Source organism: Symphalangus syndactylus, chromosome 5, assembly GCF_028878055.3.
Source record: "Symphalangus syndactylus isolate Jambi chromosome 5, NHGRI_mSymSyn1-v2.1_pri, whole genome shotgun sequence".
In the NCBI taxonomy this organism is placed as follows: Eukaryota; Metazoa; Chordata; class Mammalia; order Primates; family Hylobatidae; genus Symphalangus; species Symphalangus syndactylus.
The window spans coordinates 154029090-154055017 of NC_072427.2; the positions used below are offsets into that span (position 1 = coordinate 154029090).

Sequence of the window (25928 nt, forward strand, 5' to 3'; positions counted from 1 at the left end):
TGTACTGAGATGCAGATTCTGTGTGGCTGGCTACGTTTACAAAGTAAATAATTTACTTTCGTATTTGATGTCATACACAGAATTCAGATTTATGTCTTAGTCAACATATAAATAACAAAAGGTCAGGGCCAGGCATAGTGGCTCACGCCTGTAATCCCAGCATTTTGGGAGGCTGAGGCAGGCGGATCACTTGAGGTCAGGAGTTTCAGATCAGCCTGGCCAACATGGTGAAACCCAGTCTCTACTAAAAATACAAAAATTAGCCAGGCATGGTAGCGTGTGCCTGTAATCCCAGCTACTTGGGAGGCTGAGGCAGGAGAATCACTTAAACCCGGGAGGCAGAGGTTGCAGTGGGCTGAGATCATGCCACTGCATTCCAGCCTGGGTGACAGAGTGAGACCCCGTCTCAAAAATAAATAAATAAATAAAAATAAAAAAACAAAATAAAATAAAAATAAATAAAATAAATTAACAAGACATTGTAGAATTTTTAGGGTTGCCTGTGAATAAGAAAAACTACAAGGTAAATGTTAAATGCCTGCTATGCCTCAAGAATCAACACAACTAACTGGTAACTAAAAAAGAGGATCCAGATCCTTGTTCTGGTTTGTCCATGTGTTTACAAATGCAAACTCAGCCCACCTATGAACGCTCAGGACCTGTTTACAAATGAGAAAAATATCACCTACTCTCCCCAGCCAGAAGATGCCCACATGTTGGACAAGCTGGTAAAATAAAGTGATATGGTATCATGTGTTTTAATTTAAAGAATTAATCTTAGGACAATTATTTTAAATGTGGAAAACATTTTTATACACAAAGGTGTTTGCTGTTACATAACTTATTATGTTGGAAAAATCAGAAATGACGATGGAGACTGGTTAGGTAAACCAATTACCAGATGGGAAAAAAAGCTGTAACATTTGGAACAGGAGACATGGTAGTCAATTTTAGATAAACACTTGTACAGAAAACAAGGAGTGGAAGGAAATACACCCCAAAAAGTAATCTTGGGAGGTGGGCGGATAGATAGTACGACTATCTACCGTGTCTCTACTAAGTATTTCTATATTTTATTTAGTATATATTACTTTTATTAGGAAAATGCTAAAAAGAGCTATAAAGTACTATGTGGCAGAAATCACTAGACTGGCAATTGTGTCCCAAATAGGTAGGCAGTAATTTTATTATATAGACAACTCCTCCAAAGGAAGGAATCAAGGCAACGCAAAGTGACTGTCTTACCTGAAATCGTCCCATCTTAAAAACACCAGCTCCTGAACTAGTTGCTAGGACAGGGCCTTCTTTGACTTGAGAAACTGAAACAAATACATGGATGAAGAAAACATAAGTGTCTCTTTCCAGTTAACTTATTTTTCCTTTGGCTAGAAATACAGCAAAATCAAACTACACATGAGGAAAGCTGTTAGAGGCAAAGAGAACTTCTTTATCTCCTCCCTCCATGAGGCTTTGTCCAACAGGGGAAAAGAGTTATTGTTTGCTCTACTACTAGATACCAAATACAACATTAATATATACTATAAAAACAAAGGTTAACAGGCATTAAAAACTCAATTACTCATTCTTTAATTCAGATATATAAGTAAGTGAAATGAAGGATGAGATTTTACTGAGGACGTTAAGGACCCATCTTTATTTTATTTTATTGAGATGGAGTTTCGCTCTGTTGGCCAGGCTGGAGTGCAGTAGTGCGATCTCAGCTCACTGCAACCTCCACCTACTGGGTTCAGGTGATCCTCCTGCCTCAGCCTCCTGAGTAGCTGGGATTACAGGCATGTGCCACCACACCCGGCTAATTTTTCTATTTTTAGTAGAGACGGAGTTTCACCATGTTGTCCAGGCTGGTCTCGAACTCCTGACCTGAGGTAATATGCCTGCCTCAGCCTCCCAAAGTGCTGGGATTACAGGTGTGAATCACCATGTCCAGCCAAGACCCATTGTTAAATGAAAACCAGCTAATTTTATTTTCTCAATGTAACACAGGCAAATTCTAGAATAGGACAGTACAGTTCTCAGAATTATTATTATTATTATTATTATTATTTGAGACAGAGTCTCGCTCTGTTGCCCAGGCTGCAGTGCAGTGGTGCGATTTTGGCTCACTGCAAAGCTCCCAGGTTCACCCCATTCTCCTGCCTCAGCCTCCTGAGTAGCTGGGACCACAGGCGCCCACCACCATGCCCGACTAATTTTTTGTATTTTTAGTTGAGACGGGGTTTCACTGTGTTAGTCAGGATGGTCACAATCTCCTGACCTCGTGATCCGCCCGCCTCAGCCTCCCAAAGTGCTGGGATTACAAGCATGAGCCACTGCACCCGGCCCTCAGAATTATTGATAAGTATTTTGGGCAATTTAAAAGCCTTTCCGGGGAACAATGCTTTGAGTTTCTTTCTAGAGATATATTTATTTTATACAGCTAGTAGAACATTGAGCGATTTTTATGTTTTCATGTAATTCTGTATCTTTGAGATCATTCCATATCAATGCCTCATTCTTTTTAATGATTGCATAGTGTCATACTCTATGTATATACCATATATATATTTCATGTTTAATCAGGCTTCTACTGATGGGCATTTAAATTATTCAGACTTTCTTTTCTTTTTTCACTGAGACAGGGTCTCACTCTGTCACCCAGGCTAGAGTACAGTGACGCCATCACAGCTCACCACAGTCTTGACCTCCCAGGTTCAGGTGATCCTTCCTCCTCAGTCTCCTGGGAAGCTAGAACAACAGGTGCATATCACCACATCCAGCTAATTTTTAAAATTTCTTGCAGAGATGGGGGTCTCACTATGTTGCCCAGGCTGGTCTCGAAATCCTGGGCTCAAGTAATCCACCTGCTTTGGCCTCCCAAAGTGCTGGGATTAGAGGTGTGAGCCACCATGCCCGGCCCAGAATTTCTTGCTATTTTAAAAATAAATATTCTCTTATACATCTGTACAATAAATATACCACAATGAAAGTGCTGAATTATTTCCATTTAAGACTGTAGTAGACATCACTATTATAAATTGATCCCTCAGAGGCTGTACCAAGTCACTGGTGGCTATTAGACTCCTGAATTTACCAATGAGAGGTGGGAATTGCTATCACTTGCAGCCTTACTTTGTATTTCTATCATTATGGACATTAAATATTTTCACATCTAAGTTTCCTTTTCTGTTATCATTTGATTGTTTTTTGGTTCATGTTCAATTTTAGGAACTCTTTGTATTAGCGAAATGAGTTCTTTTTGTGATATGACTACACATACCCCTCCTCCTCCCACAAATATATATATTTCCCCAGTTTTTCATTTATATTTGCAATCAATGGCACTTTTCTTCCATGAAGAAAATTTTATATCTATTACTACTTGTTTCTAGATTAGACATTGAACTTAACACCTCTATTAAACTTATCTGAGAACTCCAAACTGATCCATGGACCAAATTCAGCCTACTGCCTGTTTTTGTAAATAAATTCTATTGAAACACAAACTCATTTATTTATGTATTGTCCATTGCTACTTGTGACATCTGAGTAAGTTGCAAGAGACTATATGGTCTAGAAAGTCTAAAATTTTTACTATCTCGCCCTTTACAGAAAAAGTTTGTCAACCCTGCTCTAGACAGTTGAAAAAAATCCCCCTGGGAGGGGGGAGGGATAGCATTAGGAGACACACCTAATGCTAAATGACGAGTTAATGGGTGCAGCACACCAACATGGCACATGTATACATACGTATCAAACCTGCACATTGTGCACATGTACCCTAAAACTTTAAAGTATAATAATAATAAAATTAGAAAAAAAAAAAGATTTCCAAGCCACAAAAAAAAGTTAGTTATAATGTGGGATCTGAAATAATAGTAATAAGATATTCGTAACTGTGGCCATTAAAATCCATTGACCTATAGATTTTTTTGTTCATGCATCATTTTTTTTTTGAGACAGGGTCTCACTCTGCCACCCAGGCTGCATGCAGTGGCAAAATCATAGCTCACTGTAGCCTGGAACTCCTGGGCTCAAGCAATCCTCTCGTCTCAGCCTCCCGATTAGCTAGGACTACAGGCATACACCACCATAGCTGGCTAAATTTTTGTCTATAGTGAAAAACGAAAATAATGTCTTAGTTTTACTGTAAAATAGTGTTACCCTCATAGGCGCCCCAAAAGGGTCCTAAGCCCACACTCCAAGAACTGATGCCTTAATACTATGCAATTCTCAAGTTGTTATTACAAATAAATTAAAAAATTTAAAAAAAAAAAAGAAAAAGAAAAAATCCCCTTATGATTTCATGTAGTACTATTTTATGATATAATATTTCATCTTTGGTCCACTTGGACTTTACTTATGTCTAGGCTAGTGATCCACCTTTGCTTTTTTCCAGATGGCTTTCGAGTTGTTCTAAACCACTTATAAAAATATTCCATCTTTCAGCCAGGTGCGGTGGCTCGCGCCTATAAACCCAGCACTTTGGGAGGCTGAGGCAGGCAGATCACCTGAGGTCAGGAGTTCGCGACCAGCCTGACCAACATGGAGAAACCCTGTCTCTACTAAAAATACAAAATTAGCCAGGTGTGGTGGTGCATGCCTGTAATCCCAGATACTTGGGAGGCTGAGGCAGGAAAATCGCTTGAACCTAGGAGGTGGAGGTTGCAGTGAGTCGAGATGACGCCACTGCACTCCAGCCTGGGCAACAAGAGCAAACTCCATCTCAAAAAAAAGAAATATTCCATCTTCCAATGATTTGAAAAGCTACCATTTTCATATTCTACATTCTCTTTTTATTGGTAATAAACTTTTATTATTTTCATTGTACATATTTGATACTCTACATATTTTGATAACCTACATTCCCCTTTCATTTTTCCATTTCTAGACTGTTCTAATGATTTGCAAATCACTTTTAAAATGAGAGCCAATTGAGAATATAATTGCCTTGAAAATAAAAATGTTTAAATTGATTAACTGAAATCTTACATTTGTATTTCCACACAAATATATGTCCAGACTATTCAAGCTTCTATCCCTATATATCCAGTGTCACAAAAGCTAAGAGGTTATCAGTAAGTTAACTTTTCTAAATACAGTATGCTTTAATTTCCTAATCTCTAATAGCAAGGATCTGGCATAGCTAATAATGAAGGGTCTTATCATTACCTCCTGTATAACCTTTCCTCTGCCAAATAATAACAGAACAGACTTACCAATTTGCTAATCTTTCAAGCTTTAGATATTACTACCAATGCTCCTCAGTTATCAAATACATGGAAATGTGTCTTTGAAACAGTAAACCTCCTGAATCAACTACAGGTAGGACTGGAATTAGTAATATAAAAGGAAGAAGGATGTTTCTCACCATCCTTCTGAGGCTGTGCTCCTGCTTCTGTAATTGCTGTTGGAGCCACCACGGACACAGGCTGTAAAACATACACAGACAGACACCACAAATCTTTAGCTTCAGTCACTCAAACTTTTGCCTCGTTGCCTTTCCTATGGTCTTTGTAAAAGGGCAGAAAGACAGTATATGTGATGAAACACTTATATCTAAGAAAATTTTATCTTCTTTCCTTTTTCTTTTAAAGTCTAAAAGTCTGATGTAAAGAAAGGCACCTTTTAGGGCCGGGCATGGTGGCTCACACCTGTAATCCCAGCATTTTGGGAGGCCAAGGTGGGCAGATCATTTGAGGTCAGGGGTTCGAGACCAGCCTAGCCAACATGGCGAAACCCCGTCTCTAATAAAAATACAAAAATTAGACGGGTGTGGTGGTGGGCACCTGTAACCCCAGTTACTTGGGAGGCTGAGGTAGAAGAATCACTTGAACCTGGGAGGCAGTGGCTGCAGTGAGCCAAGATCGTGCCACTGCACTACAGCCTAGGTAACAGCGCAAGACTCTGTCTCAAAAAAAAAAAAAAAAAAAAAAAAAGGCACATTTTAAAAGAATGAATTTCTACTCTTAATTCTTGATTGCTTTCTTAATTTTTCTCATAGGATGCTTAAGGGTATAACTTGGATAGTCACAGAAAAACAGTTTTAATCAAAACACTATTATTACTATTTTTGAGATGGAGTCTCGCTCTGTCGCACAGGCTGGACGGCAGTGGTGCAATCTCGGCTCACTGCAAACTCTGCCTCCTGGGTTTTACGCCATTCTCCTGCCTCAGCCTCCCGAGAAGCTGGGACTACAGGCATGCACCACCACACCTGGATAATTTTTTGTATTTTTAGTAGAGATGGGGTTTCACCGTGTTAGCCAGGATGGTCTCGATCTCCTGACCTTGTGATCCGCCCACCTCGGCCTCCCAAAGTGCTGGGATTACAGGCGTGAGCCACTGCACCTGGCCCAAAACGTTATTTTATCTGACAAAATTTAGCCTCCTCTAAAACAAAAATACGAAATCCATAGAATTGATCTGTGGCACAATCTAACCAGACGTACAACTAGAAAAGCACCTTTCAAATAAAATCTTTTCCATAGTGATACTCCTGAGTCAGCATTCATCTTTCATTAATCAGTCTCATTTCTTTTGGCTAGAATAAGCAGGAACTCTGAATACATGTTAAAGGTATTAATAATGGTTTAGGTTACAGTTTGTGTCCCAGGCATATAATATATTAGGGTTATGAGGAGATTTTATCAAGATTTTCAAAACTTACACCAACCGCAGAAGTCACTGTGATAATCTCTGGACTAAGAGTTCTTCTCAATTGAGCATCAAGATCCTCTAGAGGTTGCTGGGACTGAATGAAAACAATCACAGTACATACAGTTTCTTGGCACCTTCAGAGTCACGATATATAGCCAATTTAGATAGGACACACTGTTTTATGCTTTATATTGGCACGACATAACATCTGTCTTTACAGAACATATAAAACTATACTCAAATTTAGTATACTGCTTCGATTATTTTGCCAGTTTCTCAAGATTGTATGTCAGACTCTCAAGGCTTAGAGTAGTTCATGTTTTTGCAGTTTAGGTCTTATTACATTCTATGTTTGATGTTACTCAAAATGGTAGAAAGAGTTGTTTATATGCGCAATCTTTAAAATATATTGTGAAAAATGTACAAAGATCTACTGGCAGATTCACTGTATCTCATGTTCCCTCTTTTCTTTCTCAGTTTTATACATCGTTCTGGGAAGGTGCCCCTATGAATAGAAGATGGCATTAACATATTCTGTCACTATCACAGGGTGTTATTTTCTTCTTTCTTACATGTATGCTTCTTCCCTACAGATGGTGGCAAGGAGGTCTGGGTATTCCATTCTGTTAACCGTTCCATCCACCCCAAGCACACAGCTTCCTTCTACCCTTCCACAGTCTAATCCTACATCTGTCTTGGCTTCTATCAATCTATTGTTGCACAGCCTTCGCTTATGCCTTTCCCTCTATCTACGCACTAGCTATTTACCCTTACCCCTCCACATGTCTCACTTGCCGTTTTTCATCACACTTTATACTCCCTTAGAAATCTGAATCCATGTTTTTAAATGAGAAAATAAGTTTAAAACTGATTTTCTAACTCCTGATTTACGGACTTTCACAATGCACTTTCCTGCAATGTGACGGCTGATGGAGTGCTTTCTCTGTTGGGGTTTTTACTTCATTGTGGCAAGTTCCTTAAATAGTGTTCCCCTGTACACTGGGACCAAAGAAATAGGGATAAATTCCAACTCAGCTTCTCAAGTAAGCAATTTACCATGTTTTTCTTATTTCTTATATATGATTCAAAAATAAATTCCTAATTTAGTTAAAAGTTTACTGGCTTGTCTCATGTCAGAAGCTTTTTCCTGGTCACAACAGATTCACAATTAGTACTTTTCTTATGGAAATTCAATTAAATGTGTTGGTGGTGGGCTGGGGTGGGAAAGATAAATAATAAATATTACAGGTAATTCTGTCCACCACTGCACTCAAGTGAGCAGAACTGACTGTGAGATGGGAATCTCAAGTTCATGAGGCTAGTCTCAGTTCCTCCATGAGTAATCTCATAATGTTAGCATCTCACTGAGCTCAGTGGCTTTTATTTTAAAAGATACAGCACACATCGTTTTCACGAAACATCACCCCTATACCTACCTATAAGTAAGCTAATTACTTCATTAGGTGGCTAGTGAAAGAAATGATAAACATTCAAGAAAAAATTGGTTGCTCTGGACTCACCGAAAAAGTTTATCAGTTGCCATTGTGCTTCTCCTTTCTAAGGCACTCTCAAAGTTAATTTTGATTATATATGCAATTTCACTATTCTACAGAAGTGTGAATGATAAAGGGAGCTATATGGGTCTGGCAAAACGTTAGCTTTGCTGTTTTTTTCCATCATAAGATATAAAAAAAATTAGTATCAAGTGTTCCCGGATAACCGGAAGCAACATTACAAACAAAAGAGCTATGAAGCTTCTTACTTAAGTAGAACCTGGGTCATTGGTTATAACGTTTTAAAAGAAAGGTGTTACTAAGTCAAAGCCAAACAGGCAAAAGCCAAGACCACGCCGTGGAGAACTTCAGCAAGCTTTGTCAAAGAAAGCAGGGCACAGGAAGAAATTTGTCAAGTCTTGAGGCACCTGGATTAGAGAAGGTCCTGGAAAAGGTGGCAGCTGCTCGCTGGATAGAGTACCTGCTGGAAGTTCAGTACCCACCGGCAGCACCTACAGACAACAAAGGGAAATTCAAGTCCACGAGACGCTAAATACAAAGACTGCATACTGAAGAGCAAATCAACTAATTTGAATGCACAAACACAAGAATAAAATATATACAGTTAAGACATGTTTATCACTGAGGTTACTCTCTGGTATCTGTCTTAAAAAAAGGGTGTGACAACCAATGATGTTATTATAGGGGTTACTACAATATACCTATAAAATGAATAGTAAAATACAGTAAAAAGTTGTCCCCCAGGAAGAAAAGAACAAAAGCTATTATGTATATAAGTGGCAGTGTCCAGATATTCTTGAGCTACTTATTTGGTGCAGTATGTATCAGACTTTCGCCACGTAAAACAAGATTTTCTGAGAAAAGAAAACAGTAGCTGGTTAATAAATAACCAATGGGAAGGTCTGATAACAAAAGGCATCAGAAATCTAACACTATTATCAAGAATTTCTATTTTATCTGACTGAAGATTCTGCATTATCCTACTATAAAGAGAACCTCACATAAATGGCAATGCAGAAAGAGGCTGAAGCATACAATACAGTAGACATAACACAGCCTTGTTATTTGGAGAAGGTGGCAGAACAAGAGGAAATCCACCACAGCATAATTAGATAATAAATTCTAGTTACTTCAGTCCCAGGATTAGATTATTTCTTCCTCCTCTGTATCAATTTCCTTATTGACTTCCAATTTTTTATAACCCCCAAACTGTACAACTGTGGAATCTACAACAAGGCCAAAAATTTGCTTCATTCTCACTGAAACAAAAATTATGAACTGCTGTTATTTACGTACATTTTGCTGACAGATGCACTTAGCTCCCTTTTGGGATACAGACTTCTTCAGTTTGTACCAATTCAGAAGAAATACCTGTATTTTACCCGATAATTATACAATCTTGGAAAACTGTGCAGCATAATTAACCCCAAAATCCTGCCACACTTGAAAAAAACAATCTCATATTCATTGTAGATATACCCTCAAACTGCTGTCAATTTAATAAATACTATAAGCCAGGTACCTTTATAACTATGTTTCTAACTTGCAAGGCTGAATTGAAAAATGCACTTATTAGGGAAAAAAAAACTGATCATATTTATCTAATTATTTTATAACAATAATTTTACCGGAGCCTTAGTTAAAGGTGGCTTTGAGGGAGCAGTTCCAGGTTTCACTCCTGATGTAGTAGTGCTGACTGGGGTAGAAACTTGCCCAGGTGTGACCACTGGTGTAACTGGCAAAGCAACTGTTCCTAGTGGTAAATTGGTTGGTGGTAAGCAAGTACTTGTGGTGGAAGTCAGGAGTTTGCTTGGTGCAACAGCAGTAGTTGGGATGCCTGGTGTGACGGTGCTCTCTATGACTAATGAGGTCTCCAGTGAGACAGAGGCATGCTGAGCTCCAGATGAGCTGTGTTCACTGAAGAGAGACCGCAGCTTTTCTTCTAGAGTCTTTATGTCATCAATTCCAGGAGCTTTGGGTTGTGTATCAGAATCTATTTCAGGACAATGAGTATGGGGCTGGTTGGGAAGCAAAGCTGGTTGAGGCTGACTATGAATTAGTGTCTGCTGTACAGCAGGCACATTGGCAACAGGCTGTACCAAGGGTGGGATACTAGGTACTTGGGGTAATAAAGGTGTAGAAGTAGGTCCTGCTGCTTGGGGAAGAATAGGAGTAGAAGCTATCACTGATGGAATGACCAAAGGATGCAGCCCACCAGGCTGAGAAATAGAACTAGACACTCCTGCTCCAGGAGAGGAAGAGGAAGATGGTGCAGACAGGGAGAAAGCCAATCCAGTTGTACTGCTATGAGATGTCTTATCTAGTGAGTGTGCACTAACTACCACGGTTTCAGCTAAAGTAGGAGTAGAAGTACTGCTGCTAAGCTGAATGGACAGCTGTGAAGCTGTGCTTGGGAATGAAGTGGTGGTAGAAACTGATGTTAATGTGGCTCCCACAGTAGTGCTGCCTGCTGCCTGCTGAGATACTACAGCTGGAGGCTTAGGACCTGGGGTAGCAGTACTGCCCCCTGCAGAGGCTGAAGTTGCTGAAACTGTTACTGAAGGATACAGTGCTGTACTAGAAACAATGTTCTCAGATGTGGATGTGGGGACTTGAAGTGACGGGGATGTAGTAGATGTTGAGACAACTGCAGGTATTGTGATACTTGAAACTACACTGGAAACTACTGGTGATTCGGACACAGGTGGTATGGGGAGACCACCTGAAGTTACCACACCCATGCTGGTGGCAACTCCAGCAATCCCCTCTTCAGTGGGCACTGTAACCTCAGACTGAATTACTGATGTGGAAATGTCATTAGGAGGGCTGCTTGTTGCAGGGACTGGTACTGTGGCTGCTGCTGTGGTTGGGACTCCAGCAATGCTACTTAAGAAAGGAGGTACTACTGGAAATGTTGGTCCTGTATGACTAAAGTTTGGAGGTGCTGTATTGGGTCCTTCTGTCATTTGGGCACGTCTAAGTTCAGAAAAGGCCTGTTGTAGACTAAGGGATGATGCAGAGTGAGACAAGTTCATTCCAGGGCTCTGAGAGGTAGAGGCAGCAACTGCAAAGGAATACAAAAAAATAAGAATCAGCCCATTTTAAAAAGATGGATTCAAAAGATTGTCCACTAGCCTAAGTCAGCTCCCACAAATATCTGTTTTTGATAAAAAATATGGAGTAATCTTAAAACATAGACAACAGTACTAAGTGCAGAAATAAACACATACTACAATATCTATTATACAGGCTGTATCTTGGTATGGCCATGCTTCTTGGCTTTTTCTGTAATCCTCTGTATTCTTCATCTATTTCCCTCTCCCATATGTTTATCTGTTGGTTATAACTTCAATTTTCTATTCTTTTTTATTATCTGTGTCATCATAAATTACTGCTTTATGATTAAGCTTTCAACATAGCAGAGGCACTGTAGAATTTACATAACAATGTGGCAGAATCAATCCCTTACCTGTATCTGTTGTTTCACTGGGAAAAACTTTTGATTCTCGTAATCGGCTTTCTGGCACAGGACTCACTATAAACCGTCTTCCGGCAGAATGAACAACTTGAGTTAAAGAACTGGTAGGAATGCCTGGTCAAAAACAAACAAACAAACACAACTTAATAGCATTATTATTATAAATATTGTTAGACTTCATTATTGGCACACACAACTGCTTTGAGGCACAGTCTCACTCTGTCACCCAGGCTGGAGTGCAGTGGCGTGATCTCAGCTCACTGCAAACTCCGCCTCCTGGGTTCAAGCGATTCTCGTGCCTCAGCCTCCTGAGTAGCTGGGACTACAGATGCCTGCCACCATGCCCAGCTAATGGCTTCTTAAGTCAAAGGTAAAAACAAGGAAAGAAAATAAATTCACCTATTTGCTGTGGCATGGAAGACGCAGGAATTGGTTGTTTGAACTCTCCTTCCAATTTCTACAACAAACAAAAGTGATTAAATACATTCTCAAATGCAATCTCAATGACTAGGCAAAGCAAACTGCCACATGTGAAGAGAACATAAAAGTTTGTTGTTGGTCATTGGTGTCAGATGATATCACTGGACATTTTGCATAGCAAATTTAGAACTATGAAAATATTTTAAATCAACAACGTTTCACTATGGGAGTGGTGAACCTACCTGAGAACCTGAAAAGCCATAGTCATCCTTTCCTTGTAGAGTCTCCAATCCCTGGTCACCCTCTGGTTCGACACTGACATCCTCACTGAGCATTTCATCAGCTTTTTCAATAATTTCTCGCACTTGATCCACAAATGACTCTCTCTCTATTGCTAGAATAAAGTCATTGTTCACCTGTAAAAGAAATGTGATGTCAGTCTAATTAGTGTCATTTCTCAAACTTTATGTCACTTTTATGACTTCTGTCCTATCTGCATACTTACTTATATTTTTATTTATTTTGTACTCAAGTTAGCTCTTCTCTAAGAACTTCAATATCTAGTTAGACATAGCCTAGACAAAAACATCACTAAATCACAGGTTGGGTGTGCTAGTTTTATTCACATTGAAGTAAACGCATAACTTTAAAAAAACATGGATTACAAAATATGGCATATTTGCCTAGAGCAATGGCTATTAAGATCAAGTACTAAGGAAAAACTTAGAACTCCAAATGCAGACATACCATAATTGTTGCTATCTCCTCGGGGTTGTCACCATCTAGGTCAAATTTGAATGTAACCATTTTCCTATTATGAGTCTCTAATTGACATTCTACTACTCGGTCTCCTTTATTTGAAACCTAAAAAGAAAAAAGGTACATCATCTCCAAAGACCATATTCAGCTTGATTACTGAATTTCAGAAAAGCAATGCAGATTAGCACTTGACTTTATGTCTAAGGAAGCATGTTATCACTGTTCCTTGGAGCACTAGTACTTTGTCTCTTAAACTGGCAGCAAGAAAAATCCTTGAGAAGATGTTAGCCTTAGAGCTACTTACTAAAACTCTCTATTCTTTTTCTAAAAGATAAGTAGTGCTTTATCATAGAAATGTGGAATATAAGAATATCATTTGGCTAATTATAAGATCCTATACATTCATCAATTCATCTAAGCCTTAAGAAATATTTAAATGATATTAACTGCTGGCCCTATCATAGCTTTATGAACTACCTTTTCATTTTCCTAAAAATGTGATATTTAAGTCAAAGAGACTGTGGGCATTAAACGAGAAGAGTACTGTATAAATTATCTGGCTGGGTGCCTGTAATCCCAGTGTTTTGGGAGGCCGAGGCAGGTGAGTCACTTGAGGTCACGAGTTTGAAACCAGCTTGACCAATATGGTGAAACCCTGTCTCTACTAAAAATACAAAAACTAGCCGTGCGTGGTGGGGTGTGTCTGTAGTCCCAGCTACTTGGGAGGCTGAGGCAGGAGAATCGCTTGAACCCAGGAGGCACTGCAATCACAGTGAGCCGAGATCATGCCACTGCACTCCAGCCTGGGGGACAGAGCGAGACTCCGTCTTAAATAAATAAATAAATAAATAAATAAATTATCACACACAGATAGTTATCTTTATTTTATGAAGTGAGTGGTTTGGATTTGATGACCTCTAAAATCTTTTTCAGTGTCAAATTCCTTTAACAACACGAAACTCACAAATCAGGAATACTTACATTCAAAATTCTTAATTTTGGGCGTGAAGATTTTTCATGTCGAGAGCGACTCCTTACAGATTTTCGGTAATGCCGTTTTGTAGTTCTTCCTTCATGCCTTCCACTGGAAGATGGGACATTCTCATTGCCATCACTCATACCTGAAGCAACATCTGAATGTGCACTTTGAAATTTAAAAAGAAAAAAAAAGTGCAGTTTATAATACGACGAGATTTAAAGGTCTGATAGTTTGGCGTTTCATACCATCTTATTTACCAGTCAAGAAAGGAGAATTCTAGTTTTACGTACCTGTCTATAGAGGAAGCCAAAGTGGTCGGCTGGGTAGGCTGTGGCTGTGCTACTGGAACTGGCTCTGTAGGAGCAACCTGAGAGACTCCCTGAGTACTCTGTGAATCGAAAAGATAATTCAAATCTTGGTAGTAATATATTTATCATTCACTATCACCAATAATCTACTTATTTTTTTCCTTATCCCTCCCCACTAAGTCCTAGAAGCACTAAATTTACTAGTAAATTCTCAATATTCAGCATCTAGAGATAATGGTCTTAAAATTCCAAAGAACGTTTCTAAAGCTAGTCTCTGGTATAGACTGCATGGTATGAAGTCAGCCAACATATCTGCTAGGCAGTGTGAACCTACAACTTGCCATGCAGCCAGCATCTTACCAAGAGTGTGCAATAGTGCAGACAGTGCATAGTACAAAGATGAATTCAGATCTTCTCCTAGCAGGGCAAAAATGATTGCTGAGAGCACAGGAGGGTAATACTCTTATGACTGCCAATGGAAAAAGTTTGTGAAAGGACAAGAATAATGGCTAAAGTACTAGCTAAAGAAGTGAAGTGCTAATAGGGTTAATCTTTTCCAAGGCACACTCACTTCCCAACAGAACAGCCAGTGGAAACAAGGACCCCACAATGGCATTTCATTCTGCTGTAAGAAAAAGTCGTGCACAAGTTAGTTTGACATGGTCTCCAAATAAGTTCTAAACCAGGGGAGCCTATGTTTCTTTCTCCTTTATCATTTTTGTCCAATTATATATATATGTTTTATATATAAACACGCAGTAATTCTATTTACCTCCAAAACTGCTTGCTGGGAGGATGTAGTGGGGGCTTGTGCTAAACTCACTCCTGGCTGGGACACTTGAACCTGTCCTCCTACACCACCCATAGGAACTAAAAGATTTGATTCCACATAAGGCTGCACCACTGTGGGAAAGTACCCAGGTGTAGCCAGTACTTCTGTCGGCATGGGAGGGGATAGGACTGCAGAATGGATGCAAACAGAAGCCACGTTGGAAGAGGGAGCAATATTTGAATCTCCTGGGTACTGTGGTGGCAGTCGAGGTGGGAAGCCCTGTGACAGAAATGAGGAAGGTGAGTTAGAGCAGGTTGGGGGGTCATTAAATTAGCAAAACAGCAAGACATGCAAAAAAAAAAAAAAAAAAAAGCACACAGCAAAGAAGAACAGTAGCCAATCTCCTTCTAATAATCTAACGGGCATATAAAGACCACATTCTTGAAATGAAGTAGTAGACTGGTTCCAACAGAAGAGGCAGGACTCTACAATAATACTTTATTGTTGGTTATCTTCACCTAGAGATGATTTAAATAGGAGGAACACAATTTCTTCCTAGCCAATCTTAAATGGAAAAATGCAAAAATTCTTCCACATAACAGTCATATCATGAAATGCTAATTTTCCCAATCTAAACCCTGAAGCTTTTCGTTGATACCATGTTGGCTATTCTATTTATTCTACCCATATATGTAAAAGTTGCCAGGTGTACTATTAACCACATCTAGCATTCATTCAGCTTACACTGAATACTGAGAGAACCATTTTTCTCTGAAGAACTGTCTTGAGAAAAATGGATCAGGAATCACTGAACATCATTACCCAATCCTTTCTCAGAATTTTACTATTTTGCTTCTCTGGTTGACATGTTATTTCTAGTTATTCTGACACTCAACTATTAGATTTCCATGTTCTTGACGCTCTACTAGGATCAAACTCTGTGGTGCCCTCTTTTGCTAGCTAACACAATACCTGGTACAGAACATCTCCAGAGGAAAGTGGAACCTCAGCAGCTTGTCCAAGGTTAGCCGGTATTCCCATGGACTGAACTGCTGGTTGTAGGAGCTGTGGGTGAACCTGATTTGGCAGCTGAGTCACAGGCTGCAGAAGGGTTGGAAGCTGACTAGGAACCACAGTTGATACCCCCGGGATCGCAGCTGTTGTAGCAGATGAAGCCAATGTGAGCAGAGGCTGAGTAATGCCAGCTGCCATTGTGATGGGAAGGGATGAGAAACCTGCCTGAGCCGTAGACACATGAGGAGTTGATATGGGAATTTGAGAGACAGGGTACTGAGGGAGCAAGGAAGTAGGGAGCGGCTGTCCCACTGGAAGGAAATGAGCACCAGAGTGGACTGGAACAACCGAGGGTTGTGTTGCAACTGGGATCTGAGGTTCGCGTTGGATAGCTGGTACTGGCTGGGAAACTGGAAGCTGGGAAGGTAAAGAAAAACAAAACAGACGGGCTTTAAAAAAAAAAAAAAAAAAAAAAAAGCAAGGCTGCCAAAAGCAAGATTTATGTATTAGCCAAAAAGAAGGAAAAAACAAAACAAAAAAAACACCAAACCAACAAAACCCTGCATACATTAGTGTTAATATGCCACATAAGAATATGGAAAGGAGAGCAGGAGAGAAAGAGGCTAAATAGACTATTACTGTTCTACACTTTTTGTCATAGAAATATTTGCTAATGCCTCAGCATTTGGCAATAGAAGAGGACCCTTCCATAGACAAGGGGTTGGCTTTTTTTTTTTAACAGCTTTATTGGAATATATTTTATATACCATAATGCTATCACTAAAGTTATGACTGCTATTACAGTAGTTACTGGAATTCAAATGAATTCCTTGCCAGTGGAATTAAGATTTCATTCATATTATTTCTAAAATTCTTAAGTCTAACATGGCTCAATAAAAATTGGTATAATTCACATATTTCACTCATTCTAGGATACAATCATCCCTCTCCACTACCTGATCATTTTAACATGTGAGAAATTGGGATCTACCTTATAACTGATAATGTAGTACATAAAATATGGTACATTTTAAAGTTGATAGCATCTCAGATGTGATGAAATACTAGGGTAACAATACACTGTGCACATGCATGCACAACAGTACTCAAAAATAAAGTTGAAAAAAGGTCATTCAGAAAAGCACACCTTCTACAGGGTACTTTCAAGTGATTAGGAGGACTACTTAAGAAAAAAAAAAACATTCCACATAGTAAACAGTGCAGAAATCTACATGAAAATAAAGTATAGTTTCAAACCTAGAATATCAGACATAGCTGACACAATTCTAGGGAATGTCATAGGTTCAGTTACTAGAGCGCCTTTATTTAACCTATTATTTCTAATACCTGTTAAATCGGTTTTGGACTGGTAAGACTAAAAGTGAAACTTTGGATTGTCACTGCTGTCAGTAACGTACCCATTTACATTAAATAATGCATATGCACCAATGAGGTGATCTTCACTTCATTTCTGCAATGAGATTAATCTACTTCAAGGGTTGGTTACCCTTAGAAGAAAGGGTAGAAGTCTATCCACATGAAAGGACAAGTTACATGGAGATCCCTTTTAGCATCCTTTCAGAAATTAAGAGTTTACCTGTTTAAAAAAAAAAAAAAAGTTTACCTGTTTTCCAGCTGATACTTGAGGCAAGACTTGTGGAGCTTGAGGTTGACTCACTGGCTGTGCAGTAGTGGCCTCACTGGAGGTTGATGTCTGTGAAAGTGAATACTGCACTGTCTGTTGAGGAGGGGCTGTCTGCTGTATTCCCTGCTGCTAAGAATAAAACACAATGATTCAGTTTTATTTCACATCAATAACAGCATGTTTCTAAGGAAGCAGGTTTACCTAAAGCCTTCAGTGTCTGTAAATAATGATGATTTTGGTAATCAAGACATGCACAAACCCAAATTTATCAATTTCCATTATATATTTGTTTTCCCTCTGATGTTCTTTGTGATGGTGCCACCAGGAACAATTAACCAATCTTTTAATACTCGAGTTACCATTGGCTCTTCACCCAATTATCTCCCTCACCCCAAAAACAGGTCTTTACAGAGACATTTAGATTACATATCCAGACAGTTCCTTTCCCCATCCCATCCCTGCCATTCCCTTTTCCCTATCTCTTGGCATCAACTCTCACTTTGGCACCTATATCAGATAGATCCAATGGCTTCCTTTAATCTTTTTTCCTTACCCTATTTTATCAACTGTATAATTAATATGCTTGAAGAATAGCTTTGATTAGAGCTACAAAATAGTGAGGAAAGCACTGGATTTGGAGTAACAGACATTTTCAAATTTTAGCGTTAATATTTACTAGCTGTTAATGCCTTAGATTGCTTATTTTATTACAAAAATGAAGCTTCTCTTTTTGAAACAAGGACATTATTTTTTAACTCAAAGTGGGGCAAAGGCAATGACACCTGGGAATCTACTATGTACTAGGCACTCAAGTGTAATTTAATGCATGGCATGTAATTAGACACCTAATTTAATGCATGGAACATAACTGTACTCGAATACTAAATTCTGTAATAAATCAAGCAAACAAAACCAAACAAAACAGGACTATGACCCCTAGAGTACTGCCCCTTCTGCCTAACAAATAAAAACTTGAGGCTGGGTGCGGTGGCTCACGCCTATAATCCCAGCACTTTGGGAGGCCGAGGCGGGCAGATCACCTGAGGTCCCGAGTTCAAGACCAACCTGACCAACATGGAGAAACCCCATCTCTACTAAAATTGCAAAAAGTTAGCCGGGCATTGTGGCGCATGTCTATAATCCCAGCTACTCAGGAGGCTGAGGCAGGAGACTTGCTTGAACCTAGGAGGCGGAGGTTGCAGTGAGCCGAGATTGCGCCATTGCACTCCAGCCTGGGCAACAAGATCGAAACTCTGACTCCAAAAAAAAAAAAAAGAAGTTTATGGCTGACTTTCAAGATCCTCTAATACCTAATTTGTATTTTTCTTTAATACAACATCTGCTTGTAATAAAAATTTTAACTAGTACATCATATTATAAAGTTAATGAAAATAGCCCTAATTCTCCAGAGGTAACCACTATTAGTTGTTTGGTGCAAACCTTCATGGATTTTTTTCTATGCGTAAGTGGCCATTTTCAGTTTCCATTTTCACAGTTTTCTTTTTTTGTTAAAATAAACAAAATAAAAACATGCCTTTACTATACATAGTGTTCTATAGCATACTACTTTAATTTCTAAGTGGCATCCGTCTCCTAATGATAAACACTTTGGTTGTTTCATTTTTGCTACTTAATGCTGCAACCAACAGCCTTTTACGTATGTGCTGGTATATCCACACAACTAATTGGTTACTGCTGGTATAAAGATAAGCTATTTATTTGTACATTATGTATCTTGCCACCTTAATAAGTGTCTTAGATTTTGTAGGTGATAATCTACAAATAATATTTTTGCTCTTCTTATATTTACATCAGTTAAAATTACCAAAAGAATGCTAAAATATAATGGCAACAGCAGTCATGTTTGGTTTATTCCTATTTAATTATTTCTGATAATGTATTCTTGTTTTTTTTGACACGGAGTCTTGCTCCGTTGCCCAGGCTGGAGTGCAGTGGCACGATCTTGGCTCACTGCAAGCTCTGCCTCCCAGGTTCACGCCATTCTCCTGCCTCAGCCTCCTGAGTAGCTGGGACTACAGGCGCCTGCCACCATGCCCGGCTAATTTTTTGTGTTTTTAGTAGAGATGGGGTTTCACCATGTTAGCCAGGATGGTCTTGATCTCCTGACCTCATGATCCACGCGCCTCAGCCTCCCAAAGTGCTGGGATTACAGGCGTGAGCCACCGCGCCCGGCCTCTCATAATGTATTCTTATTTTAACTTTTAAAAAAGCAGAAATGGCTGCTTAATTATATGAAATTTATTTTCTGCAAACTAAGATATATCACATGTAGCCAATTCTAAAGGTGCTCTGAATATAAGACAAATTTGTTAATTTCCCACCTGAGAAAAAGGAACTAAAAAACCAGAAAGCCTTTTTTATTTGCCAACTTGAACATATTTAAACTTTAAGGAATGTGAATGAGATATCTATAATTATCTAACTCATTAATTTACACACCTAAATAAGATTGCACATTAAATATATTAATTCAGAAATACTGCTCCCTCTCCCCCAAACTCTTCATAGGTAAAGACACCAGCATCTTTACCTTCACTGAAGCTAAATTATGAATGCTCCTGCAGTTTCCTGGCATAACATAACACATTCCCTCTAAGTTGTGTCTTCAGGTAAAATGTGCAGCAAAAAGCACCTATTTACATAACATTAAAATAACTAGATTTTTTTTTTGGATTTCTCTTATAGGTTTTTATTCATGTAACCCTTATATTGACATCTTAAAGAGATCTTTAAACCAGTTGTTTAAGATCACATACAGTCCCCCCCAGAATACTGAAGTCATATTGCTGAGACTAAGGACTAAATTTATATTTATTGCTTAAAAAAAATTCTGTCTGATGTTCTCAATAAACATTTCTAACTACATGAGCTAAAGTCTTTGCAGGCACATTTGTTCTCACCTGTTTCATTTTATTTCATTAACCTTTTTTGGTTTGCTGTTGTTCAAAGTAAAAGACAGTGAAAACCCTGTAATATGAGAGTACGATAAAGGTCTGAATACCTGGTGATTCCCCTCTTTTCTAAAGGATAAATTTGAGGAAGAATTCCCATGTTATCTTTGGACATATGGTAATCATATGCTCCCAGCCCCCAATACATCCTCCTTAATTCAAAATTATGCTCATATCAAAATTTAGACTCTATCAACTCTTTCCTGAACTTATACCTTCACATATTTATGCTCTAGTTAAACCAAACTAAAGGCACATTTGTTTTTGTCCCCTATTTTTCTATCTGAGGGCCTTTCACTTTGCTCACAGTTTAATTTTTTTATCTTCTGGCCTGGAATATTCTTTATATCTACATCTGAGTCTAACTTATAATCAAAGTCCATTTCAAATGGCTCCTTTTTCCTAAAGTCTTCCTGATACTCCCTTTCCTGCTTGGGAGAGATGTTAATTTCTTCCCTTTTTTTGGACATAATTGGGTAGTAGTCAAACGGTGAGCTGTGGAATTAGATTATTTGGATTTAAATTCTGTTTTTACCTCTTATAAGCTGTAAGTTTGGGTAAACTACTCACCTTCTCCAGATCTCGGCTTTCCCATCAGTAAAATGGAAATAATTATAGCATCTATACTTATAGGGTTCTTAAAACAATTAAATGAGAATGTAGGTACAATGTACAAAGCACTTTAATATTAGCTATTATCCTTATTTTTTAGAAATTTACATATATATTTACTATATTATTTAGACTCTTTCAAAGTAGTCATACCTGGTCCATCTTGGTAGACCTTCAGTATCTGAACTCAATTAGGAAAAAAAGCTGAAAGGACTGTCAAAAATGAGCAGTTTTATGGACAAGTTATTTCTTTGCTTAAGATAACTGAGAGGCATCTATGACAGTAACCCTTGTATTAACATCTTAAAGAGATCTCCAAACCAGTTGTTTACAATGGCTAATGGTTAATGTTATATCTTAGAGCATTTGGGGAGAAGTGTCACCTCTGGATATACCAGAAGTACATGATGATCTGCTGTGCACAGTCTCACTGACTAATAATCAGCACTTCAGCCAGGCAGGGGTGGTCTAGCTTAACGGTTTAGCATCATGCTTTGCCCAAGCTTGCCTCATGAAACCAGTTCAAACAGACTTTATGGATAGTAGGGTAGGTAGTTCACAACTTCAGTGCTTTTTTTTTTTTTTTTGAGATAGGTCATGCGCTGTTGCCCAGGCTGGAGTGCAGTGGCACTATCATAGTTCACTGTAGCCTTGAACTCCTGGGCTGAAGTGATCCTCCTGCCTCAGCCTTCCAAGTAGCTGGCACTGTGTCTGACAAAGTTCACAACTTTGTTTGTGGTCATAAAGCTTTTCAGCAGGAGGCAGCTATTTTTGGTACCTTGTTAAGATCTAGCATATCACTATACGAGACCCTATAAAAACACACAAAAAAGTAATTCCTCATTTACTATGTTTAAGAAACGCATGAAATAAAGTAAATTTTAGCAAAAGTATATTTCTTTCCTCACTAAAATAAGAGATATGGTTCTCTAAGGTGGGATTGGGACCTGAAAGTATGTAAAACAAAAATCATGTCTAAAAATAGACTATTCATATAGTACAAAAAGTTTTCAACCTTTCTTTTTTCAAATGTGGAACTCCAATAATTAAAACAAATAAAGACAGCTTCTGAGGTACATTTGCAGAATCATTAAGTCCCTGTAGAACTTTATTCAAAATGGAAGAAACAATACTATTCTAGGAATCTTGAATTCTGGGTTATAATTTGTAGCTCCCTTATTATCTAGGTGACTTTGGAGAAGTTAATTATTCTAGACTGAATACACTTCCTATATATATCGAGGGCTCAATTTTATGATTCTACAACACATGCTATGAAAGTATCTAAAACAAAAACAAAAACATCACTGAAACAAAAACTAATTTTTGTTCCTGCTGTAAAGATAGCATTTAGCCATATTTTTTCTCCTGGAGAGGTAGCTACCTAATTCTTTTAACCTGACATTTATGGTACTGCTCTCTTCTATCCTCACACTCTTTCTTAACATGAAACTCAATGAATTATTTTATTATCTTCTTCATTTGGTAGTAAGTATACATATATATCCTCAAATACAAGACATATACCCACTTCCTTTGGAAAAGAAAAAACAGAGCACATACAATTTGCTCAGTTCACTGGTGTTTGTCTATATCCAAAGATAAGCAACTTAGGAGATTAGTACTCAGTACCTGCGTTCTCAACCAGCTTTATGTGACTTGTAATTTGCATTCTAATTAGGAACTGTTAATAGAATAAAACAGATTTTTGTTAAGGTTGGCAAAAATATGTTTACTTGAATTTAACCAGTCTTGTTTGGAAGAAAGGACAGGTGCAAAACAAAGCATATAAGTCTCAGCCCTTCAGTTCTACAGAGGTATTGATCACGGAGTGAATGCATGTATAACCAAACTAATCAACTGTTTCTGTAGAAAGTGCCTTTAAATGATTTTCATCTTGTACAAGCAACTCCTGATCTTAAACCAGTATCGAATGACTACATGACCATATGTTGGACTGAAAAGGGGCCATTTGTAATTAAGAATGAAAACTTTGTTTCAAAACTAAAAAACAAATAGAAACAGAAACCAGTTTAGAGTTTGGTGATTAAAAAACCCACATGGGGAACTAACATTAGGAAGTTTGCATTACATACATAGTGGCTACAATTTTATGTAGAATAGCTAATAAGTATTCAATTATGCCAAAAATGCATTATTCCCTTGCAAATAATTACTATTAACTAATATCAGTGATACACTATAAATATTTAATTTTAGAATTACCAGTTTTACTGTTGGATGTATCAGGATTATACTAATCTCTTGAATTCCTTGAACTTTCTGGAACAATCCCCCCAAAACAAAAGTTAAAAATATTTTGGCTGGGCACAGTGGCTCCCAGCACTTTGGGAGGCCAAAGCGGGTGGATCACTTGAGGTCAGGAGTTCAAGCCCAGCCTGGCCAACACGGTGAAACCCCATGTCTACTAAATTAGCCAGGCATAAGTAGAACCTAATACAAAAATTAGCTGGGCATAGTGGCACGCGCCTGTAGTCCCAGCTACTCGGATGGCTGAGGCATGAGAATAGCTTGAACCTAGGAGATGGAACTTGCAGTGAGCCAAGCTTGCACCACTGCACTCCAGCCTGGGCAACAGAGCAAGGCTGTCTCAAAATAAAAAAAAAAAAAAAACAAATAAATAAATGTTCTTGAAGTAATTGTTCTTAGGCTTTCATTAGATGCTTCTTAGCGTAAAACCTTACACATCATTCTACAGATTAGAAATAATTAAAAAGAAGTGCAGGATTAGTAGAGGCAAGCACAATGAAGGTAATGACAAATCACTGCTGCAAGCAGTGGAAAAAAAAAAAAGGAATGACATATTCTTTATACTATAAATTATGTGTCGAATCCAGGCTGGGTGAGGTGGTGCATGCCTGTAATCCCAGCACTTTGGGAAGTCAAGGAGGGTGGATTACCTGAGGTCAGGAGTTTGAGACCAGCCTGGCCAGCATGGTGAAACCCCGTCTCTACTAAAAATACAAAAATTAGCTGAGTGTGGTGGCAGGCACCTATAGTCCTAGCTATGTGGGAAGCTGAGGCAGGAGGATTGCTTGAACCTGGGAGGTGGTGGTTGCAGTGAGCCAAGATTGCACCACTGCACTCCAGCCTAGGTGACTGAGACTCTGTCGCCAAAAAAAAAAAAAAAAAAAAAAAAAGTGTAGAATCCTCTTTTAAAAAGATAATTACGGCCAGGCACGGTGGCCCACGCCTGTAATCCAGCACTTTGGGAGGCCGAGGCGGGCGGATCACGAAGTCAGGAGATCGAGACCATCCTGGCTAACACGGTGAAACCCCGTCTCTATTAAAAATACAAAAAATTAGCCGGGCGAGGTGGCGGGCAGGCGCCTGTAGTCCCAGCTACTCGGGAGGCTGAGGCAGGAGAATGGCGTGAACCCCAGGGGGCGAAGCCTGCAGTGAGCCGAGATCACGCCATTGCACTCCAGCCTGGGCGACAGCGAGACTCTGTCGCAAAAAAAAAAAAAAAAAAAAAAAAAGATAATTACATCAGTAATAATGTATGTCTACTACATTGTTCAAAAGTATATTAAACAAAAGAGATTTTTCTGAAACACAGAAAAGTCTTTTTTTCTTTGTTACTGAACACAAGATATGGTATGCCTCTTAATTTTCCTTTCAAAAACTTAGCAGGCCATTTATATAACGAATCACAAAAGTTAAAATAGTGTTCTGGCCACTGCTAATTCATAAAATGTTGCAATGCATTGTTCTCACCTGCTGAGGATGTTGTATGGGTTGGGAAGATGAAACCCCTGTTAAGCTACTTGAGGATGGCTGACCCTGGCTCTGCCCCTGTGCCTGAAGGAAAGAAGTGAACACAACAAATTAGAGAAGGCCTAAAGTGTATAGAGGTCAGGCTTTTGCAATGAATATTTAATCTCCTCAGAGTTTGCTTGATCAAAATGAAACATTAACCTGATTATGTATGGGAGAAGCCTCTGGGTCATCTTTTGTAAGAAAAATTTAGAGAAGGATCATACCACACAACATGTTCTGATCCCAACCCATGCAAAACCCACTGATAGTGAAAACCTAAGCTGTCAATGCTGCTCAGGCTGTAATTTTAGCTGGCTAGAATAGTCAGATTCATAATAAAATTTGTTATTAGAAATACAATAATCAGGAACAAAGTGTTAATACTATCAATCTGAAATTTATCTGAAAAATTAAAGAAAGGTATTTGGTAATGCTAATTTGGTAATACTTCTTGTAGTGCCACAATGACTTTTATCAAAAGTATCAAAAAATCTGTTATCATCAACTGCTAAGTACCTAGGGCGATCATTGCTATCCAGGAGCAATCCTGCCACCCCTAGGGGGGGCACTTGGCAATATGTGGAGACATTTCTGGTTGTCACAACTGAGGGAGATGGCTGCTATTAGTATTTAGGAGGTATAAACCAAGGATGTTCTAAATAGCCTACAATACATAGAACAGCCCACCACAACAAAGAATTATCCAACCTCAGATGTCAACAGTGTTGAGTCTGAGAAACCCCAACTAGACTGTTCTGATTATTGAGAAGTCCAAATTAAAACAAATGAGAAAGTGAGAAATGATGCAGGACTATATATAGGTACGTTAACGAAATGAAAAGGCTACCACTTTTGTCATTCCATTTCAGTTTACAAGGGGTTCCTTAAAGCTTACATGGATATAATATCACATTCCACTGCAGCTTAACTATTATAAGTATTGATTCCTTCTGTAGTACGTCTATAAATTAACTAGCTGGTTTTTTTTACTTTGGAAAGTCTAAAGGATAATTACTGG

At 38.6% G+C, this 25928-nt stretch overlaps 1 protein-coding gene across 39 annotated transcripts in view; it reads right to left on the reverse strand.

Annotated features, from left to right (window-relative positions):
* WNK1 (WNK lysine deficient protein kinase 1) overlaps positions 1-25928 on the reverse strand; it is a 158394-nt gene that overhangs the window by 15538 nt on the left and 116928 nt on the right. For 12 of the 39 annotated variants that reach the window (XM_055281155.2, XM_055281144.2, XM_063639830.1 and 9 more), the window contains 15 exons: positions 24869-24952; positions 17526-17675; positions 15860-16318; positions 14888-15166; positions 14098-14195; positions 13810-13972; positions 12817-12933; positions 12312-12485; positions 12049-12106; positions 11641-11763; positions 9800-11235; positions 8579-8662; positions 6668-6751; positions 5369-5429; positions 1246-1319 (listed from right to left, as the gene is read on the reverse strand). In XM_055281155.2, coding sequence (XP_055137130.2) covers positions 1246-1319; positions 5369-5429; positions 6668-6751; positions 8579-8662; positions 9800-11235; positions 11641-11763; positions 12049-12106; positions 12312-12485; positions 12817-12933; positions 13810-13972; positions 14098-14195; positions 14888-15166; positions 15860-16318; positions 17526-17675; positions 24869-24952 — 3444 coding nt within the window. The remainder of the gene's footprint in view (positions 1-1245; positions 1320-5368; positions 5430-6667; positions 6752-8578; positions 8663-9799; positions 11236-11640; positions 11764-12048; positions 12107-12311; positions 12486-12816; positions 12934-13809; positions 13973-14097; positions 14196-14887; positions 15167-15859; positions 16319-17525; positions 17676-24868; positions 24953-25928) is intronic. The other 27 variants (XM_063639841.1, XM_063639837.1, XM_055281142.2 and 24 more) reach the window with 12 other exon arrangements.